The following is an 18,690-nucleotide window of genomic DNA, read 5'->3' on the forward strand; positions in this document are numbered from 1 at the left end:
CACAGACAAGACACACTATGAAGTCTCCACACAGACAAGACACACTATGAAGTCTCCACACAGACAAGACACACTATGAAGTCTCCACACAGACAAGACACACACTATGAAGTCTCCACACAGAAAAGACACACTATGAAGTCTCCACACAGACAAGACACACACTATGAAGTCTCCACACAGACAAGACACACACTATGAAGTCTCCACACAGACAAGACACACACTATGAAGTCTCCACACAGACAAGACACACACTATGAAGTCTCCACACAGACAAGACACAACTATGAAGTCTCCACACAGACAAGACACACACTATGAAGTCTCCACACAGACAAGACACACACTATGAAGTCTCCACACAGACAAGACACACTATGAAGTCTCCACACAGACAAGACACACTATGAAGTCTCCACACAGACAAGACACACACTATGAAGTCTCCACACAGACAAGACACACTATGAAGTCTCCACACAGACAAGACACACTATGAAGTCTCCACACAGACAAGACACACTATGAAGTCTCCACACAGACAAGACACACACTATGAAGTCTCCACACAGACAAGACACACTATGAAGTCTCCAATCAGACAAGACACACACTATGAAGTCTCCACACAGACAAGACACACTATGAAGTCTCCACACAGACAAGACACACACTATGAAGTCTCCACACAGACAAGACACACTATGAAGTCTCCACACAGATGAGACACACACTATGAAGTCTCCACACAGACAAGACACACACTATGAAGTCTCCACACAGACAAGACACACACTATGAAGTCTCCACAAAGACAAGACACACTATGAAGTCTCCACACAGACAAGACACACACTATGAAGTCTCTGCACAGACAAGACACACTATGAAGTGTCCACACAGACAAGACACACACTATGAAGTCTCTGCACAGACAAGACACACTATGAAGTCTCCACACAGACAAGACACACTATGAAGTCTCCACACAGACAAGACACACACTATGAAGTCTCCACACAGACAAGACACACTATGAAGTGTCCACACAGACAAGACACACTATGAAGTCTCTGCACAGACAAGACACACACTATGAAGTCTCCACACAGACAAGACACACTATGAAGTCGCTGCACAGACAAGACACACACTATGAAGTCTCTGACAAGAAAAAGATTTGGAAGTCTCACACAGATAGTCTTCCCTAGAATAAGACTGACAGCATGTTACCTGTGCCCGGGAGCCCACGTCTGTCTGCCTGGAAGGACACAGGGAAATGTCCTGTGTTGGATATTTTAATGATGTGTGAACGGACCTCTCCGAGGATGACATACCCGAAATCCAGGAGGTATTCTGGAAGATCTGCCCTGAATCACCAAATAGAGATATTTTATGATATAGACATGCAGTATCTCACAAAAGTGAGTACACCCCTCACATTTTTGTAAATATTTTATTATCTTTTCATGGGACAACACTGAAGAAATGACACTTTGCTACAATATAAAGTAGTGAGCGTACAGCTTGTATAACACAAAACACAAATTTGCTGTCCCCTCAAAATAACTCAACACACAGCCATTAATGTCCAGACCTCTAGCAACAAAAGTGAGTACACCCTAAAAGTGGTTGTAAACCCTTACAAACCACTTTGACCTACAGGTAAGCCTAGATTAAGGCTTACCTGTAGGTCCAAGCAATATCTCCTAAACCTATATGGTTTAGGAGATATTTGCCCGAAAACGGGCACCGCTGTCTACGGCGCATGCGCCGTAGACAGCGGCGCGCAGGCGCACTGAGCGCGGCATTTCCAAGAATGGAGCTGCCGCGAGTGTCGACTCCCGTGCGCATGCGCAGGAGTGACGTCATCGCGGCTTCGCCGAATGACAGCGGCGGAGCTGCGAGACACCACCAACAAGATGGATGCGGCAGACTACAGGGGACAGCGGCGACTTCGCTGGCTCCTGTGTCAGGTAAGTGACACATAATGGGCTACTATGCGATGCATAGTAGTCCATTATGCTTTGCCTTTGCAGGGAATGAAAGAGGAAGTAAACTCATCAGGGTTTACTTCCTCTTTAAGTGAAAATGTCCAAATTTATCCCAAAGTGTCATTATTTTGTGTGGCCACCATTATTTTCAAGCAATGCCTTATCCTTCTTGGGCATGGAGTTCACCAGAGCTTTGCAGGTTGCCACTGGAATCCTTTTCCACTCCTCCATGACGAGGGTGGACTTTTGGGTCAAACTCCGCTTTAAGATAAAAAGCCTTCTATGTGCAGCAGCCCCCCTAACACTTATCTGGGGTCCCTCTCTGTCCATCGATGTTCATGAGTGTCTCAGCTGTCCGAGATTCTCCTTCCTGATTTGCTGAGACACAGCAGCAGCACCATTGGCTCCCACTGCTGTCAATTAAAGTCAGCTAACCAATTAGGGGAGAGAGGGGACGAGGCCATGTCGGGGCTCTGTGTCTGACTGGGCAAAAGGAGCTATGACTCAGCTTGGATGCGCCCATAGCAAGCTGCTTGCTGTGGGGGGCACTGAACAGGAGGGAGGGGCCAGGATCACAGAAGAGGGACCTGAGAAGAGGAGGATCTGGCCTGCTCTGTGCAAAACCACTGCAACAAAGCAGGTAAGTATGACAGGTTTGTTATTTTTATAGGAAAAAACACAAGACTTTACAATCACTTTAAAGGTTGAAAAAGTTCTGAAATTATTTATGTTTGTCTCATTTCTTTACATCACAGAAAACTGACATTTTAACAGGGGTGTGTAGACTTTTTATATCCACTGTATATATTCATATCTGAGCCCTAAAGTGACCTGTTTCTAGAATAATAAACCATTTTCCTAACCTTTTACTGTGGGACCTCCTAGCCATCAGAATCCTCCTGCAATATATGTCACTGTCTTTATGTTTGTAACAAAAACTTCTACATTATTTAATGTTGGTATTCAAGAATCCCTCATTACTATACATTTTAATACTTTGCTGTTGATCTGTGTAAATAGACACTTTGAGGTCTATTTATAAAGATTTTGCTACACGATTGACAGAAGCATTCATGCATGTTGACCGAAGTGGCCTGTATCGCCACCTCCATCTAGTGGCCAAAATGCAGTATGGTTTTCTCAAGTAACTATTTTAGAAAACGATACCGCATTTTGAATAAAAAGGAAAATAATTGTGAAAAAATGTTGTGTAAATTAGGGAATAATACTAGCTTTAGTGTGATTGTACACAATTAGCAATACAGATTAATCAATACAGAAAAATGCAACGCGCTCAGTATTTAAAATAAACAGTAATCAAAAGAGTCAAAATAGTGCATTGCAGTCCATTCATATTCCACTGAATTGAATACATACAGTGGGGAAAATAATTATTTGATCCCCTGCAGATTTTGTATGTTTGCCCACTTACAAAGAAATGAAGGGTCTATAATTTTTATCATAGGTGTATTTTAAATAAAAGAGACAGACTATCAACCAAAAATCCAGAAAAAAAACACATAATATAAATTTTTTTTCTGTTCGGTGTGTAAAATAAGTATTTGATCCCCCACCAACCAACAATAATTCTGGCTCTCATAGACTGGCTACAGTAGGTATTCATGTGGTACACAGATTAGTCCTACTACCCTTTGTTACACTTGACCCTCTCTTCTAGATTATAAGCTCTAACGAGCAGGGCCCTCTGATTCCTCCTGTATTGTATTGTAATTGTACCATCTTCCCCAATGTTGTAAAGCACTGCGCAAACTGTTGGCGCTATATAAATCCTGTATAATAATACTAATAATAATAGTCCTGTCAATTTAAGAAAATGCTTTACATGTATAAAAGACACCGGTCCACAGAATCTCTTTCTTCCATTCAAACCTCACCATCATGAGCAAGACCAAAGAGCTTTCAAAGGACATCAGGGACAAGATTGTAGATCTGCACGAGGCTGGAATGGGCTACAAGACCATCAGCAAGAAGCTTGGTGAGAGGGAGACAACGGGTGGAGCGATTATTCGAAAATGGAAGAAATAAAAAAATAACCATCAATCACCCTCTGTCTGGAGCTCAATGCAAGATTTCGCCTCATGGGGTAAGGATGGATGATCATGAGAAAAGTGAGGGATCAGCCCAGAACTACATGGGAGGAGCTTGTGAATGATCTCAAGGCAGTTGGGACCACAGTCACCAAAAAAACCACTGGTAACACAAGACGCCGCCATGGATTGAAATCCTGCAGCACCCACAAGGTCCCCCTCCTCAAGAAGACACATGTACAGGTCCATCTGAAGGTTTCCAATGAACATCTAAATTATTCAGAGAAGGATTGTGAGAAAGTGCTGCGGTCAGATAAGACCAAAATAAAGCTCTTTGGCATTAACTCGACTTGTCGTGTTTAGAGGAAGAAAACTGCTGACTATGACACTAAGAACACCACTTCTACAGTTAAGCACTGAAGTGAAAACATTCTTTGGGGCTGTTTCTCTGCTAAAGGTACAGACCAACTTTGTCGCATTGAGGGGCCAATGGATGGGGCCATGTATTGTAAAATCTTGAATGAGACCCTTCTTCCCTCAGCCAGAACACTGAAGATGGGTCATGGATGGGTCTTCCAGCATAACCCAAAACATACCAGCAACAAAGGAGGGCTCTAGAAAAAGAACATTAGGTAATTGAGTGGCCTAGCCAGTCTCCAGACATTAATCCTATAGAAAATTTATGGAGGGAGCTTAAACTTTGAGTTGCCAAGTGACAGCCAAGAAACCTTAAGGATTTCGAGAAGATCTGGCAGGGGACAGATGCAGCATCGGTCCCATGCTGCATCCACCTAGGTAAAAATGATTATGAGAAAAACAAAAATTCCCATACTTTTCTTTGAATGACTTTGAGAGGATCTGCAAAGAGGAGTGGACCAAAATCCCTCCTGAGATGTGTGCAAACCTGGTAACCAACTACAAGAAACATCTTACCTCTGATTGCCAACAAGGGTTTCTCCACCTAGTACTAAGTCATATTTTGCTTGGGGATCAAATATTTATTTTAATCACTGAATGGCAACTCAATTTATAACATTTGTTTTATGTGTTTTTTCTGTATTTTTGGTTGATATTCTGTCTCTATCATTTAAAATACACCTATGAGAAAAATTATAGACTCTTCATTTCTTTGTAATTGGGTAAACTTACAAAATATGCAAGGAATCAAATAATTATTTTTCCCTACTGTAAATCAATCCCATGGTAAAGTGATTGTGCTCTGTGGACAATATTCTAGTGCTTAACTCCAGCTGTACTCAAGGTGCCCCATATACAATGCTGTATCCTGGCCTAGGTCGACAAGGCCTAGGGCAGTACTTTGCAGGGGGGGGCAGCACAGAAAGAGTGCCCGCCAGCTTGCGCTACACTATGCCAGTCTTATGGGGCAGACTAGGCTGAGAGGCAAATTAGTCTAGCGCCCCCATAAAGCAGCCACACTGCTTTCGGTATTTGGGCAGCCAGCATTGTATGACCACCTATCTAAAGTATAGTCAGCTGTGCTTTTGGATGGATATTCCCCTTGAAGGTGTTAATGCATATGGGACCCTAGAATCTTCTTTCCTCAGATGGTAAGCGATAAGGGAGGACTCATAGTGTAAAACTGCCAATGTAAACTTTATTTAGCAGAAAGGATAAAAAGTTTACACTCATGTCATTGTGCCCATTAGCCTGGCACCCGGCGTGTACAGCTTAAGTATTTGGTTACTGGCCAGGCATCCAATGTTTGTATTGGAATGCAGCTTGGGCCAGTGCCCAGAGGTGATGTATGCAGAAGTGTGTATCGTGATGATGCGATCAAGCCCCAACGCGTTTCGGCCACTCAACAGGTCTTCATCGGGATCAATGGTTCCTCATCAGGAACCCACCAAATACTTGAGCTGTACACACCGAGTGCCTGGTAAATGTGCACCACAACATGTGAGTGTAAACTTTTTATCCTTTCTGCTAAATAAATTTTACATTGACGGTTTTACACTATGAGTCCTTCCTCTTTACGTCCTCCCCTATTACTTACCATCTGAGGAAACAAGATAGCGGGGTCCAATATGCATTAACACCATCAAGGGGAATATCCCTCTAAAAGCTCAGCTGAACATACTAGTGATAGGTGGTCAATGCTCAATGCAGTGAGTGTACATCTACATGGGGCACCATGAGCACAGTTGGAGTCAAGCACTGGAATATTGTCCATAGAGCACAAGCACTTTACCAGGGAATTAATTTATGTATTGAATTCAGTGGAATATGGATGGACTGTAATGCACTATTTTGACTATTTCATTCATGTTTATTTTAACTACTGAGCATGATACTGCATTTTGGCCACTTGATGGAGCTGATAATGCTGGTATTCATCTCACATGCCCAATACACACTATCGGTTTTTCGGCTGAATTTTTGCTTCGGGTTTACCAAAACCATGTAGTACAAGGGCCTGCCTGATTGCATACAAATTGAAACGCCTAAGGTTTGACCTCATATTATATGGTTTTGGTAAATCTGAAGGAAAAACTGATAGTGTGTATGGGGCTTTAGAAAAAAATATGTGATATTTCATTACATTTGCACAAATGCATCTGACATTATTATAATGAACGTTTTATGCACCCCTAATGTGGATACATTTTATTGGAAGATGGGACATAATTATTGCTTACTTCAGAAGACGTCGGCGATCTTTCTGGTTGGTCAGTCCTGTTGGCCCCGCCTCTATCTGCTCATTTGCATGTTTCTTTATGAGCAAACGCTCCAACTCCATCAGTACCAAGGTATCCATCTGTGAGGTGTGATAATCACAGATTATAGAGTGTTTAAGCAGCTGATAGAACACAGTGGAGTGTCTGTCTGTATTATAAAAATATAAGATGTCTTTATCATCAGAAAATAAACAAATGATAACAGAGCAGCAGAGTAATACTGTGTGCCCCCATCCCTTATTACAGGGGTCTCCAAACTATGGCCCTCCAGTTGTTCAGGAACTACAATTCCCATCATACCTAGTTATGTCTGTGAATGTCAGACTTTTACAGTGCCTCATGGGAAGAGTACTTCCACGACAGCAAATAACATTTTTTTGTTATAGGTCAACTCAGTCAGCTATAACACTTAAAGAGGAAGTAAAGCCAAACGAATAAAAAAATAAATAAAAAATAGACCCTGCAAGGCAAAGGCATAATGAGCTGGTGTGCATAGCATACTAGCTCATTATGAATACCTCACCTGAGATGGAAGCCCCCGAAGCGACCCTCGTTGTCCTCCTCTGAACCCGCCACCTATCCGGGAGTGACTTCCAGGTATCGCGGCTCCGGCCAGTCACAGAGCTATGACGTCACCCCAGTGCATGCGCACGTGAGCCGCCACTAACGGCATGATCGCCGTTAGCAGTGGCATGCTCAGTGTGCCTGCGTGCCACTGTCTACGATGCGCCGTAGACAACGGTGCCTTTTTTTGCAAATATCTCCTAAACCGTGTAGGTTTAGGAGATATTTCTTCTACCTACAGGTAAGCCTTAATCTAGGCTTACCTGTAGGTAAAGGTGGTCTGTAAGGGTTTACAACCACTTTAAAGCTTACATGTTTTCATTACATACCTTATTTTACCCCTAGTGATGTCATCACTGGGCTTACATGCTTCTCTACACAATGCAGGCAGATCATGGCTGGTGGGAGGATGTGGGTGCTGTACATAGTTTCCTGAAAACATCACATCCACCCACCTCAGTACCTTTCTCAAGAGCATTCAGTCCTGATAAAAGCAGTGGGCTGGAGATTGGAAGGAGCTATGCAAATATCAAAATGTGTTGATGGGTTGTTGTCAGTTAGGAGGAGGCTGCAATTGCATGCACACTACCCTAGGTAACACCCATGTGTGATGCTGAGCCTCCATGATTAAAATAACTTAAATCCAATGAATGAAAGGGCGGACCAGGGACAGTCAGGCTGGGGAGGGAAGGCTAGATGATGCTGAATGTCCTCCAGCCAGGAAATTATGTCGGCTCTGTCTGACTTGGTGCAGCTTCTAATGCACATTGTGAGAAGCTCACAGTGTGCAGTGAAATCAGATTAAGACATTTCAGTACAGGAGAGGACACTGTACAACTGTGCAAGACAGAAGGGGAGGCTGGAGGTCAGATTTAAAGTGGAACTCCGGGCAATCAAACATTAGCAAAATTATGCTGCAGTCTGTCTGTAGCATTAACTGAAGTTTTTCTTTATCATAATTCCCTGAAACAGATTTATTATTACAGCACATCCTGAGATACAAAGGAAAGCCTGAGTGTCATTGTGACGGCTGGGAATTGCCAGCAATGGTGGCCGGGAAGCTGCATTTGGCTAAGGAATTGTACAAGTCCTCATCATGGCAATAATATTAAGTATACACAGTGCAGACACAGGATGATAACAGAGCAGTAGGTGATCTTACAGAGGGGTCACATTCCTTGAGATCCAAACACTGCTCTCCTTGGATCTTCTCCTCCGCCATCCTCAGGTAGGACTCAAATCTCCCATTTCCTGTGGAGAGTAAAGGCAGACAATACAGATGAGGATTATAGATGGTAAAGTGGCAGGAATATAGATGGTTAGTGGCAAGAACATAGATGTAGACCGGAGTATGTTGGGGGGGAGGACAGGAATTTGAATTGATAAACAGGCAGGAATACAGATGATGGGGGGACAGGAATTATAGATGAGAAGGGAACAGGAATATAGTTAGTCGAGGGAGGGATATCTATTACAGATGGCAGGACTATGGATGGTGGTGGGTAAAATTTTCGATGGCAAGGTTACTTGGAAAGGAACAGGAATTAGCGACAGTGGGGGCGGGAATATACATTTGGTTGGGGGGGGGGGGGGCCGGCATATAGGTATTAGGTAGGGCAGCAAGAGATGGTAGGGGACATGAATATAGATGGGGGCAGGAATTGGAGATGGTTGGAGGGGGCAGAAATATTTGACCATCCACTCCTCCTCAACAAACTCCACTCCCTAGGCCTGTGATTCTGCTATTTCATGATTCTCCTTCTACCTACTACCTATCTTAGCGCACTTACAGTGTCACATACAACACTATCGCCTCTGCTCCTCTTCCTGTTGGGGTACCCCAAGGCTCTGTCCTTGTGCCCCTCCTATGCTCGCTCTATACCTCTTCCCTGAGCCAGTTGATAACCTCCCATTGCTTCCAATACCACTTCTACTCCAACGACACCCAGATCTATCTCCACTCCTCAACTTACCCCCTCACGTATCACAAACTTACTGAACGACCTATCAGTATGGATGTCGCACTATTTCCTCAAACTCAATTTTTCTAAAACTGAGTTTGTAATATTTCCTCCTCCCCGATCCCCTCCCCATGACTTTACCATTAAGAGCACAACCATTGGTCCCTCCACACATGCCAGGGTGCTGGGTGTAATCTTAGATTCTGACCTCTACTTCAGCCCCCACATCCAAACACTGTCTAAATTTTGTTGCCTTAACCTTCGCACCATTTCCAGACAGATTTCCATTTCACCCCTTCCTGACTGACGGGCAGCACAGTGGTGTAGTGGTTAGCACTCTCACCTAGCAATAAGAAGGTCGCTGGTTCAAATCCCAACCATGACACTACCTGCCTGGAGTTTGCATGTTCTCCCTGTGCCTGCGTGGGTTTCCTCCGGGTACTCCGGTTTCCTCCCACAATCCAAAGACATGCAGGTAGGTTAATTGGCTTCTGGCTTCTGTCCAAAATTGGCCCTAGTATATGAATGGGGACCTTGGATTGTGGGCTCCTTGAGGATAGAGACCAATGTGGGTGTAGCAATGTACAGGGATAGGGACAATTGTAGACACTTACTCAGGTTGAACTGGATGGACTGGTGTCTTTATTCAACCTAACTAACTATGAAACTATGAGACTAATTACACTATAAAACAACTTATTCACTCCTTGGTTATTTCCCGCCTCGACTACTCCAACTCCCTCCTCAGAGGCCTACCCTTCCACAGGCTATCCCACCTTCAGTCTATTATGAATGCCGCTGGTAGACGAATACATCTTACTAACCAATCCGTTACTGCTTCTCCTCTCTGTCAATCCCTTCACTGGCTTCCACTAACCCACTGTATAAAATGAAAAATACTAACCACAACATACAGGGCCATCCACAACATCGCCCCCCCAGCTAAAAAACCAACCTCATCTGCAGATATCGCCCAAATTGTTCCCTCTGCTCCTCCCAAGACTTCCTGCTTTCTAGCTCCCTTGTTACCTCCTCTCATGCTTGCCTCCAGGACTTCTCCAGAGCCTCTCCCATCCTCTGGAACGCCCTACCTCAGTATGTCCAGTCAGCCCCTACCCTATCAGCCTTTAGATGATCCCTGAAGACTCACTTATTCAGGGAAGTCTACCCCATCTCCACCTAAGAACTGTACCTAAGCCACTTCCATCAGATCAGCTATTACCTTATTATCAGGTATTAGAAATGGCAGGTGACAAGAATATAGATGGTGGGGGGTAAGTATTAGAGGTGATAGGGGAGCAGAAATATAGATGGTGGAGGAAAAACCTTAGGCCGCGTACACACGGGCGGACTGTATGGCCTACTTAGTCCGTCGAAACACATTTCAGCGGACAGTCGGCTCGTGTGTGGGCTTCAGCGGACTTTTTCAGCGTGCAGTCTGGCGTACTAAGTATTTCGGAATTTCCCTAATACTGTCCGTCATACTTTGGTTTCAGCGGACAATCCGCTCGTGAGTAGGCTAGTTCGACGGACTAAGAATGGCGCATGCTCAGAAAGGATTTACACGGCGGAAGGTTGCATTGCTGTGTATTGGACTTCCTATTTCTAGTCCCGTCGTATGTGCTGTACACGTCATCGCGCAAGCTTTCGACGGACTGTTTGTGCATCCGTGTGTGGTCAAGTCCTTTCATTCGAAAGTAGGACGGACTGTCAGTCGGATTGTATGACGGACTAAGTAGGCCATACAATCCGCCCGTGTGTACGCGGCTTTAGAGAAGGTGGTGGCAGGTATCAGAAATGATGAGGGATCAGTTATTGGAGATGGTGGGGGGCAAGAATGTAGATGTTGGGTGGCAGGTATTATAAATAGTGGGGAAGGCACTAGATTGCAGTTCTCTTGCTCCGGCAGTGTCTTGTGCCTGTACCATTAATGTCCCGAGGAAGGTCCAGAGAGATTCGGGGGAATACTCCTTCTCCTCGCAGGGTGATGCTTTCAGGCTCCAGATGGGCCACCTGTAGCTGGATGACCTTCTGGAAGTATTCAGGTACTCCAGGTAAATAATAAACCTTCAGGATCTCTTCTCCTCCAGCAGGAATGTTACCCTGAAAGTGAAGGTATACAATAAATTATTATATGAACTCACACAATGCAACACATGTAGTGAAAATAATATGAGATTTGGAGAGGACATAATGGGGGAGTTATGAAAGATTGGAACAATATAAATCCACTTCCTAAGATCTAAGGTTTATGTTCACCTACTATCTTACAAATCCCAGAATAAGTGTACGGAGAGTGCACTGTACACTTTCATAGCAGATTTCATAGCACATCACCCTGACACTAGATGGCAATGTTTTCCTCTGGAGTTGGGAGTGAATGTCAGTGAAACACAAAGATGAGATGTTATATAACGTTACACAGAATACCTTCTTGTCTTATTTCATGTCTTTGCTGCTCTAGTTCCCAAAATACCACTCTGGGGAGGGCAGACGGGAAGGAGAGGGTCACAGAGAGCAAGCAGAGGGTACTCACACTGGAAAGGGGGCAAGGAGAGGGCACCCATACTGGACAAGGAGGAAGGGAAGGGCACTCACACTGGGCAGGAAGAAAAGGGGGGGGGGGGCATTCACACTGGATAGGAAGGAAGGGAAGGACACTCACACTGGGCAGGAAGGAAGGGGGGCTTTCATACAGTACGGAGAAGAAGGGAAGGGCACTCACACTGGGCAGGAAGGAAGGAAAGGGCACTCTCACTCAGCAGGCAGGGGGGGGGGGGGGTTGTGCATTCACACTGGACAGGAAGTAAGCAGGCATTTACACTGGGCAGGGAGGAGAGAGTGCACTCACGGTGCAGGGAGGAAGAAGAGGGTACTCATAATGGGCAAGAAGTAAGAGGGCACTCACTCTAGGTGGAGAGGTGGGAAGCACACTCATCCTGAGCAGGAAAGAATGGGGCATTTACACTGGGCAGGCAGGAAGTAAAGGGGCACTCACAATGTACAGGAAGTAAGAGGGCATTCACATTGGGCAGGGAGGAGAAGGTGATCTCACACTGTGCAGGAAGTAAGGAGAGGGCACTCATGCTGGACAGAGAAAAGAGAGTGTACTCATACTGCACAGGAAGTAAGGGGGTACTCACACTGGACAAGGAGCAGGGGGTGCCTTCACACTGTGCAGGAAGGAATGAAGGAGAGACACTCACAATGGGCAGCAAGTAAGGGGGGCATTCACACTGGATAGGGAGGAGGGGAAGGGAACTCACACTGCATGGGGAGAAAGAGGGACATCTCACACAGGGCTGGGAGAAGGGGAAGGGCACTCACATTGTGTAGACAGGAAGGGGAGGACAACCCCAATGCTGGGTACTCACACTTAGCGGCTCTATAAATGGTTCTCCAGGAAGTGGGTACAGGCTCTCTGGGCTTTGGGTCAGCACAGTGAAAGGGAAAGTGACCCTTCCGGTGTTCCTAAGGACAATTTCCACTTCAGCCACCTGGTCAAACATCTGTAGAATAAAGAGAGGGATTACTATCAGTGCTCCTGTGAAAGACAGAAATACATATCACAGTAGTATTGCTGGTTACCTGCACTCCACAGTCAATGTCATTGGTACTCAGGGTGTATCTAACAAGTGAGGCCTCACCATGCAGGGTGACTTCATACACCGGGCCGCCATACACTTCACAGAGTGCTCGGGCCTGAGCACTGATATCAGAGTGTCCATAAAATGTAAAAGAGAAGACCTGGCTCTCCCGGGGCTGGAGGGTTCCAAACTGTGGCAAGATATCAAAGACCTGAAAGACCAAAAGACAATATATGGACACAACCATGAAATAAAGCTCACTGGACATCCAGCAATTATCTGTGGACTGTGTTCCACCTGACCCCCGTTCTGTGTAACGACACTGAATTTACACACAGGGCTCTAACCCATTAATACGCAAGCACAAGTGGCTTGGTGTGTTAGAGAACCGCAATCTGAACATGTAACCTGTGGTTGCAGCTTACCTCCTCCACTCCGGTCAGAACTCGGTCTTCTGCTGATGAGTTACCATCTGCTTCATTCAGCAAGAATTTCTGTGATTACAAAAAATTCAGCTCAGGGATATTCTGTAGACATACATCGCTTATGGGTAACCCTAACCCTAATTTCATGTCTGGTTCTTAGAAAGCCTCCCCTCTGCACCCTCCCTGCCATTAATATCTCCTCGCCAGCCTGTCCTATGAACTACACATGGGAAAAGTATATAAGAAAAGTAATGATCAGCAATTGATCACATATACAGTAGAAAATCTTTGTATGTAATCATGATCAGAAGTGTTCACCATAGAACCTTAGGTTACCCCTGTATGGTGCTCAGATGCTTCCTTTGATTGGGCTTTGTGTTGGCACCGCAAGAGGAGGAGGAAGAAAGGTAATTATGTAGGAAAGGAAGGAAGGAAAGACTACCCATAGCAACCAATCAGATTCTTATGCAGGTTATAAGATAAAAACCTAATACTTGATTGGATGTTTCAGGCACACCACCAGTATGTGAGAGTCTGAAAAGTGGTCACATTACCTCTGTCTCTAGGTGGGTCCCCAGTAGATGGTCCTGGTTAGGAGAGTCGGTTGCAGTGTCCACTGCTCTGGGAACATGTGGACTATCTGACCTGTGAATAAAACCACAAGCATATTAAATGTCACATTGCAATGAGTTCTGTGTATATAGGTACAACAGGTAGCAGACAGCCAGCAGGAGGACAGTGCCTTCTATAATATAGACTGATGGGTATTCTACAGAAAAGAATATATACTGTAAAGATTAAAGACAAACAACTGACGCTACGTGTGTGCCTCTGCCTATGTCAGCTCTGTATAATGATCAGGATATGATAGACATGTAGCACTCAGCATCCTAAGATGAGACATAACTGGTCATGAACTGGTATTTCTGAACCAAGACTTTTCTTCTTCTTTAGGTTTAGCCCAGTGTGTTTCCAGACTCTGGAGGAAGTTCAGGACAGTTAGATCATATACTTTGCATGAATGTGTTGATGATATGAATGACGCAGAGCTTGACACCCACCAGACCCATCCTTTTCATCACATCCAAAACATACATGACTGACTGTATCATGACCTCCAACCTGCTCTTCCCTACCACCAAATGTGATGGATAAACAGCCATAAACCTCTACCATACAGGGCTATGTCCCTTCACCATGGGGCAGAATCTTTCCAATGTACCCAATTTCCATGGCTGGTCTTCCCTTACTGGGAACAATGAAGACATCACCTACATATAACCAGAAGGGCTCCTGCCCACTTGACACTTTCCTACCCTTCCCCCTAAAAGGGCACCCATATCAACCCTCCTTGGTTGGGTGCTGTGACCAGGCTGAGATTTCCCTTAACCCAGCCAACCTTTCTCTCTCATGTGTTACATTCAATCAGCCCCTTTGCCCCTCACTCATGTGCCACCCTACATTACCTATCTTCTCAATCTAGTTCAAGACTAGCTTGAGGTAATCATAATCCCTACCATATCCTCAAAATTACAGATGCTAAACTGTAAATCTCTATTGCACGAGATATAATTATATAACAAAACCATAAGTCTTCACCGTTTATCAACATCTCTGGATGAGACTATCTCTTTTTTTTTTATAATTGAACCTGTACTTTTTACCTTTTGATGTTTTGCAACCCTTATTCTGAAAAACCTCAATACATTTTGCAGGATAAACCTGAAGGATGTAGCACACAGCAAAGTAACACCCCTTTGAAAAGAGTCATTATAGAGAAATAGGGCTCCAGTTGATGGGAAGGACCTGTTGAAAAAATAAATTCTACAGATAACAGCCCATGCACCCTCCCCTGACTTCTCAATCAAGATCAATAATACAAAAATCAGTCTCTCCCCTAATGCCATGTGTAATCCAGGACTCTTACCTGGACTCTTACTTGTCCTTTCAGACCCAAATCCAATTACTGTCCTAATCTCCAAAATACTCCTTTTAACCGATTAAACCCCTCACTCACTCCCTTGTTATCTCTCTGCTTAAAGGCCTACCTCTATGCAGATCCTTTCAGTCTATCATAAATGCTGCTGGCAGATTCATCCACCTTGCAAACCGCCAAGTGTCCACCATCCCATTTTGCCAATCCCTCCACTGACTTCCAACTGCCAACAAATAAAATTCAAAATAGTAACAACATACAAAGCCATTTACAACTGTGCCCCAAGCTACATCACCAATCTTGGCTGAGTAGATCACCCAAACTGTCCTCTACACTCTTCCCAAGACCTCCTGCTCTTTAGCTTCCTTGTCTCCTCCCATGTTCATCTCCAGAGCCTCTCCCATCCTCTGGAACTCCCTACCTCAATCTGTCGGGGCTATCTCCTACTCTGTCCACTTTTAGGCGATCCCTAAAAACTCAGCTCTTCAGGGAAACCTATCCTGTCTTCAGCTAAAAACTGAATCTTTTATTTCTTCCATCATCTCATCCCTCACAGTTAATACCTTTCGTTCCACTTGCCCCTACCTGTTGCATTGTAAGGTCTCAGGAGCAGTGCCTTCCTAACCCTCTTGAATTGTATTATTACTATACTATCGCCCTTTATATTGTAAAGTGCTGTGCAAATGTTGGCACTATATAAATCCTGTATAATAATAATAACAGTCAAATATAACAAAGTTCAAGACCACATATTCTGAGATTATGTTTATTGATGAATTCATATTCCAATTGGTTACACCAGTTTATTCTTCAGCACATTACCATGTTCATCTCACCTGATCCGGATCTCCCAGTTCTCTGTCATGAAGGACCAACGGTACTGAACAGGTAACGGGCTACAGTTCGTCACTTCCAGCTCCCGCATACTCTCTGTGTCATTCAGGATGCAGCCAAAGTGGATCTGAGTGGTAGGAAAGTGAAGGTTGGGGAAGTGTACCTCAGCCTGCAGGCTGACATAGTCCTTGTGAGGGTGTTCTAGGTATTGTATGGACAGGACCTCGTCCAGAACCCGACTCTGCAGATCCGTGATGTATGTTGGGTCAAATTTAATGATGAGCTCCTTCTCCTTCCCATTCTGCAGGGCTAGAGAATTCTAAAAAGAGGACAAACAATTCAGATCACTTTCAGGAAATTATATATAATTTTAGTGGGTGAATCACAAAACTGCTAATCCTTCAGGGTGCCCATTGGATGTCAGTGGAATGTGTGTGCATGTCTTGCCTTCCCTCAGACACCACTAACACTCGCTGGACACCCATACATGGCACATTGGTTCGAACAAACTTAATTTTGGCATTCTTTTTTCCATATAGAAATATTTGGAGTCTGGATTTGTTAATTATTGGTTAATACCCCCTCCAATGTGTTTTGTCTGGATGAAAACGTAAATAGAAAGAATTGATTCACTTAGCTGGATCAAAATTTGGTCTATGATGGGTGGCCCTGCTGGCACAAACTGTGATCTGAAGATCAAAGGAGCCGGGTACAGATTTAATGGACAAACAAAGACTACAACCAATCAGCTTAAGGCTCCATGCACACTGGGCTTAAAAAACATCCGTTCTCTTGACAGTAAAAAACACTCATATAGAGCATTTTTTGTACAAAGTTTAGACAGGTTTAGGAGAGTTTTAAGTTTTTCTCTGCCAGTAAGCTCCAATAAGACAATGTGAACCAGAAGGATTTTTTTTCCTGCCTTTAAACGTTGAGCTCAAAATATGGCTGTAATTGTCTGTGCATGGACACATAGGATAATATTGAGTAGCTTCGAAAGCAGAACACAAAACCCCTGTAGAAGCAACTTTTTTTTAAGCCAGTGTGCATGGAGCCTAAGGCATAATTTTTGCTTCAGGCTGGGTTCACACTGGTGCAATGTCAGACATCACATGTGATTAGCACCGCACTGCTGTGCAAATCACATGCAATGTCTGTGCGATGCAAACTCAGCCATACAGATTGTATGGCTGAATTAGCAGGGCATTCGGACCAAAGTCATGCAGGACCCTTTTTTTGTCCACACCAGAATCGGATTGCATGGGTGATCAAGGTGTGGTGGGAGGAGACGGGGGGGGGGGGGGCAATGACTAGCAGAGAGGGGAAACAAATAGTTTGTCAAGTTCTCCAGTCTACCTGACTGATTGTTCTACTTCTACCCATGATAGCTGTGAAGCTGATGGACGAGGGTCTTATCAATAATAGGTCATTGCCTGACGTGGAGCCAAACTGTCTGATTACTATCTAATAATTGTAGGAATGGGAATGTGTGTGTAAGTGAAGACATGTGGACAAATGTTCTTAGATTTTTCACTCTACCTGTAATTTACCAGTGTGGGGGGTGTTACCAAAGCCGATAGAGAATGGTTGTTTCACAGATACAAATATTGTCAATGGCAGTGACGAAATGTTTTTCAGTGTCACTGATTCATATTTTTCTTTCAGTTCATCATCCGGTTGCTGAAAGAGATACAGAGGAATGACTGATAAGAGTGGGTCACATGATGGTTATATAACAAGGACGGCAGACTGAAGAGCCAAAGTGTCACCTTCTCCACGTAGAAGTGAAGTTTCTTTGTAGACAGGTCAAGGAGTGGAGCAATGAATTCGCAGATGACGTCCACAGACATAATCTTCTCTTTCCCAGACTGCTTCCCAATGATGGCCTGTCCCAGCAGACGTTCCTTCACCAGCTGCCATACAAAGAGATGACCGTGAGCCCAAAAACTTGTTCTATAGCAATACATTGCTAATAACCAAGTATCCTGCTTTTATAGACTACCAATACACTTGCATCCTGCTTTGATAAATTACCAATATCCAAATATCCTGTTCTGATCACCATTACCAATACAGGAGTATCCTGCTCTCATAGAATATCAATATCCGAGTTTCCTGCTCTCATAGAATATCAGTATCCAAGTATCCTGTTCTGATCAGTTAACAATACCTGAGTATCCCGCTCTAATGATCAATTACCAATACCTAATTATCCTTCTCCATTAGATTATCAATACCCTAGTATCCCACTCTGATCAATTACCAATACCTGAGTATCGAGCTCTGATCAATAACCAATACCTGAGTATCCTGCTATGATCAATTTACTAATGCCTGAATATACTGCTCTGATGAATTACCAAAACCTGAGTATCCTGCTCTGATCAATTATTGATATCCAATCTGATAAAGTACCAATACTTGAGCAGTCTGCCACATTGTCTACTCATACTCTTCTCTTATAGTATAACTGGGATTTCTTGTGCTGGGAGGCAAGCACAGCTAACTGGTACATTCAAGGTAAGGTCAGATTTCTGTACCATGGAAAGTGTGCTATTGTGCCATACTGATTGGTGGCCATGGTGAATGGATATGGTTTATGATGACACACCTTTTCACATTGTCAGGCATTAGTTTCCATA

The 18,690-nt window shown here is 44.1% G+C and overlaps 1 protein-coding gene across 5 annotated transcripts in view; it reads right to left on the reverse strand.

Moving 5' to 3' along the window:
• Window positions 1-18,690, reverse strand: part of HYDIN (HYDIN axonemal central pair apparatus protein) — a 141,844-nt gene that overhangs the window by 63,560 nt on the left and 59,594 nt on the right. For all 5 annotated transcript variants that reach the window (XM_077453565.1, XM_077453559.1, XM_077453550.1 and 2 more), the window contains 11 exons: window positions 17,818-17,961; window positions 17,588-17,728; window positions 16,051-16,367; window positions 13,833-13,923; window positions 13,279-13,347; window positions 12,855-13,064; window positions 12,641-12,775; window positions 11,192-11,369; window positions 8,468-8,556; window positions 6,703-6,821; window positions 1,237-1,373 (listed from right to left, as the gene is read on the reverse strand). In XM_077453565.1, coding sequence (XP_077309691.1) covers window positions 1,237-1,373; window positions 6,703-6,821; window positions 8,468-8,556; window positions 11,192-11,369; window positions 12,641-12,775; window positions 12,855-13,064; window positions 13,279-13,347; window positions 13,833-13,923; window positions 16,051-16,367; window positions 17,588-17,728; window positions 17,818-17,961 — 1,630 coding nt within the window. The remainder of the gene's footprint in view (window positions 1-1,236; window positions 1,374-6,702; window positions 6,822-8,467; window positions 8,557-11,191; window positions 11,370-12,640; window positions 12,776-12,854; window positions 13,065-13,278; window positions 13,348-13,832; window positions 13,924-16,050; window positions 16,368-17,587; window positions 17,729-17,817; window positions 17,962-18,690) is intronic.

This window comes from Lithobates pipiens, unplaced genomic scaffold (assembly GCF_037356315.1).
Source record: "Lithobates pipiens isolate NorthernLeopardFrog02 unplaced genomic scaffold, aLitPip1_a1.2 Scaffold_10, whole genome shotgun sequence".
NCBI classification, from domain to species: Eukaryota; Metazoa; Chordata; class Amphibia; order Anura; family Ranidae; genus Lithobates; species Lithobates pipiens.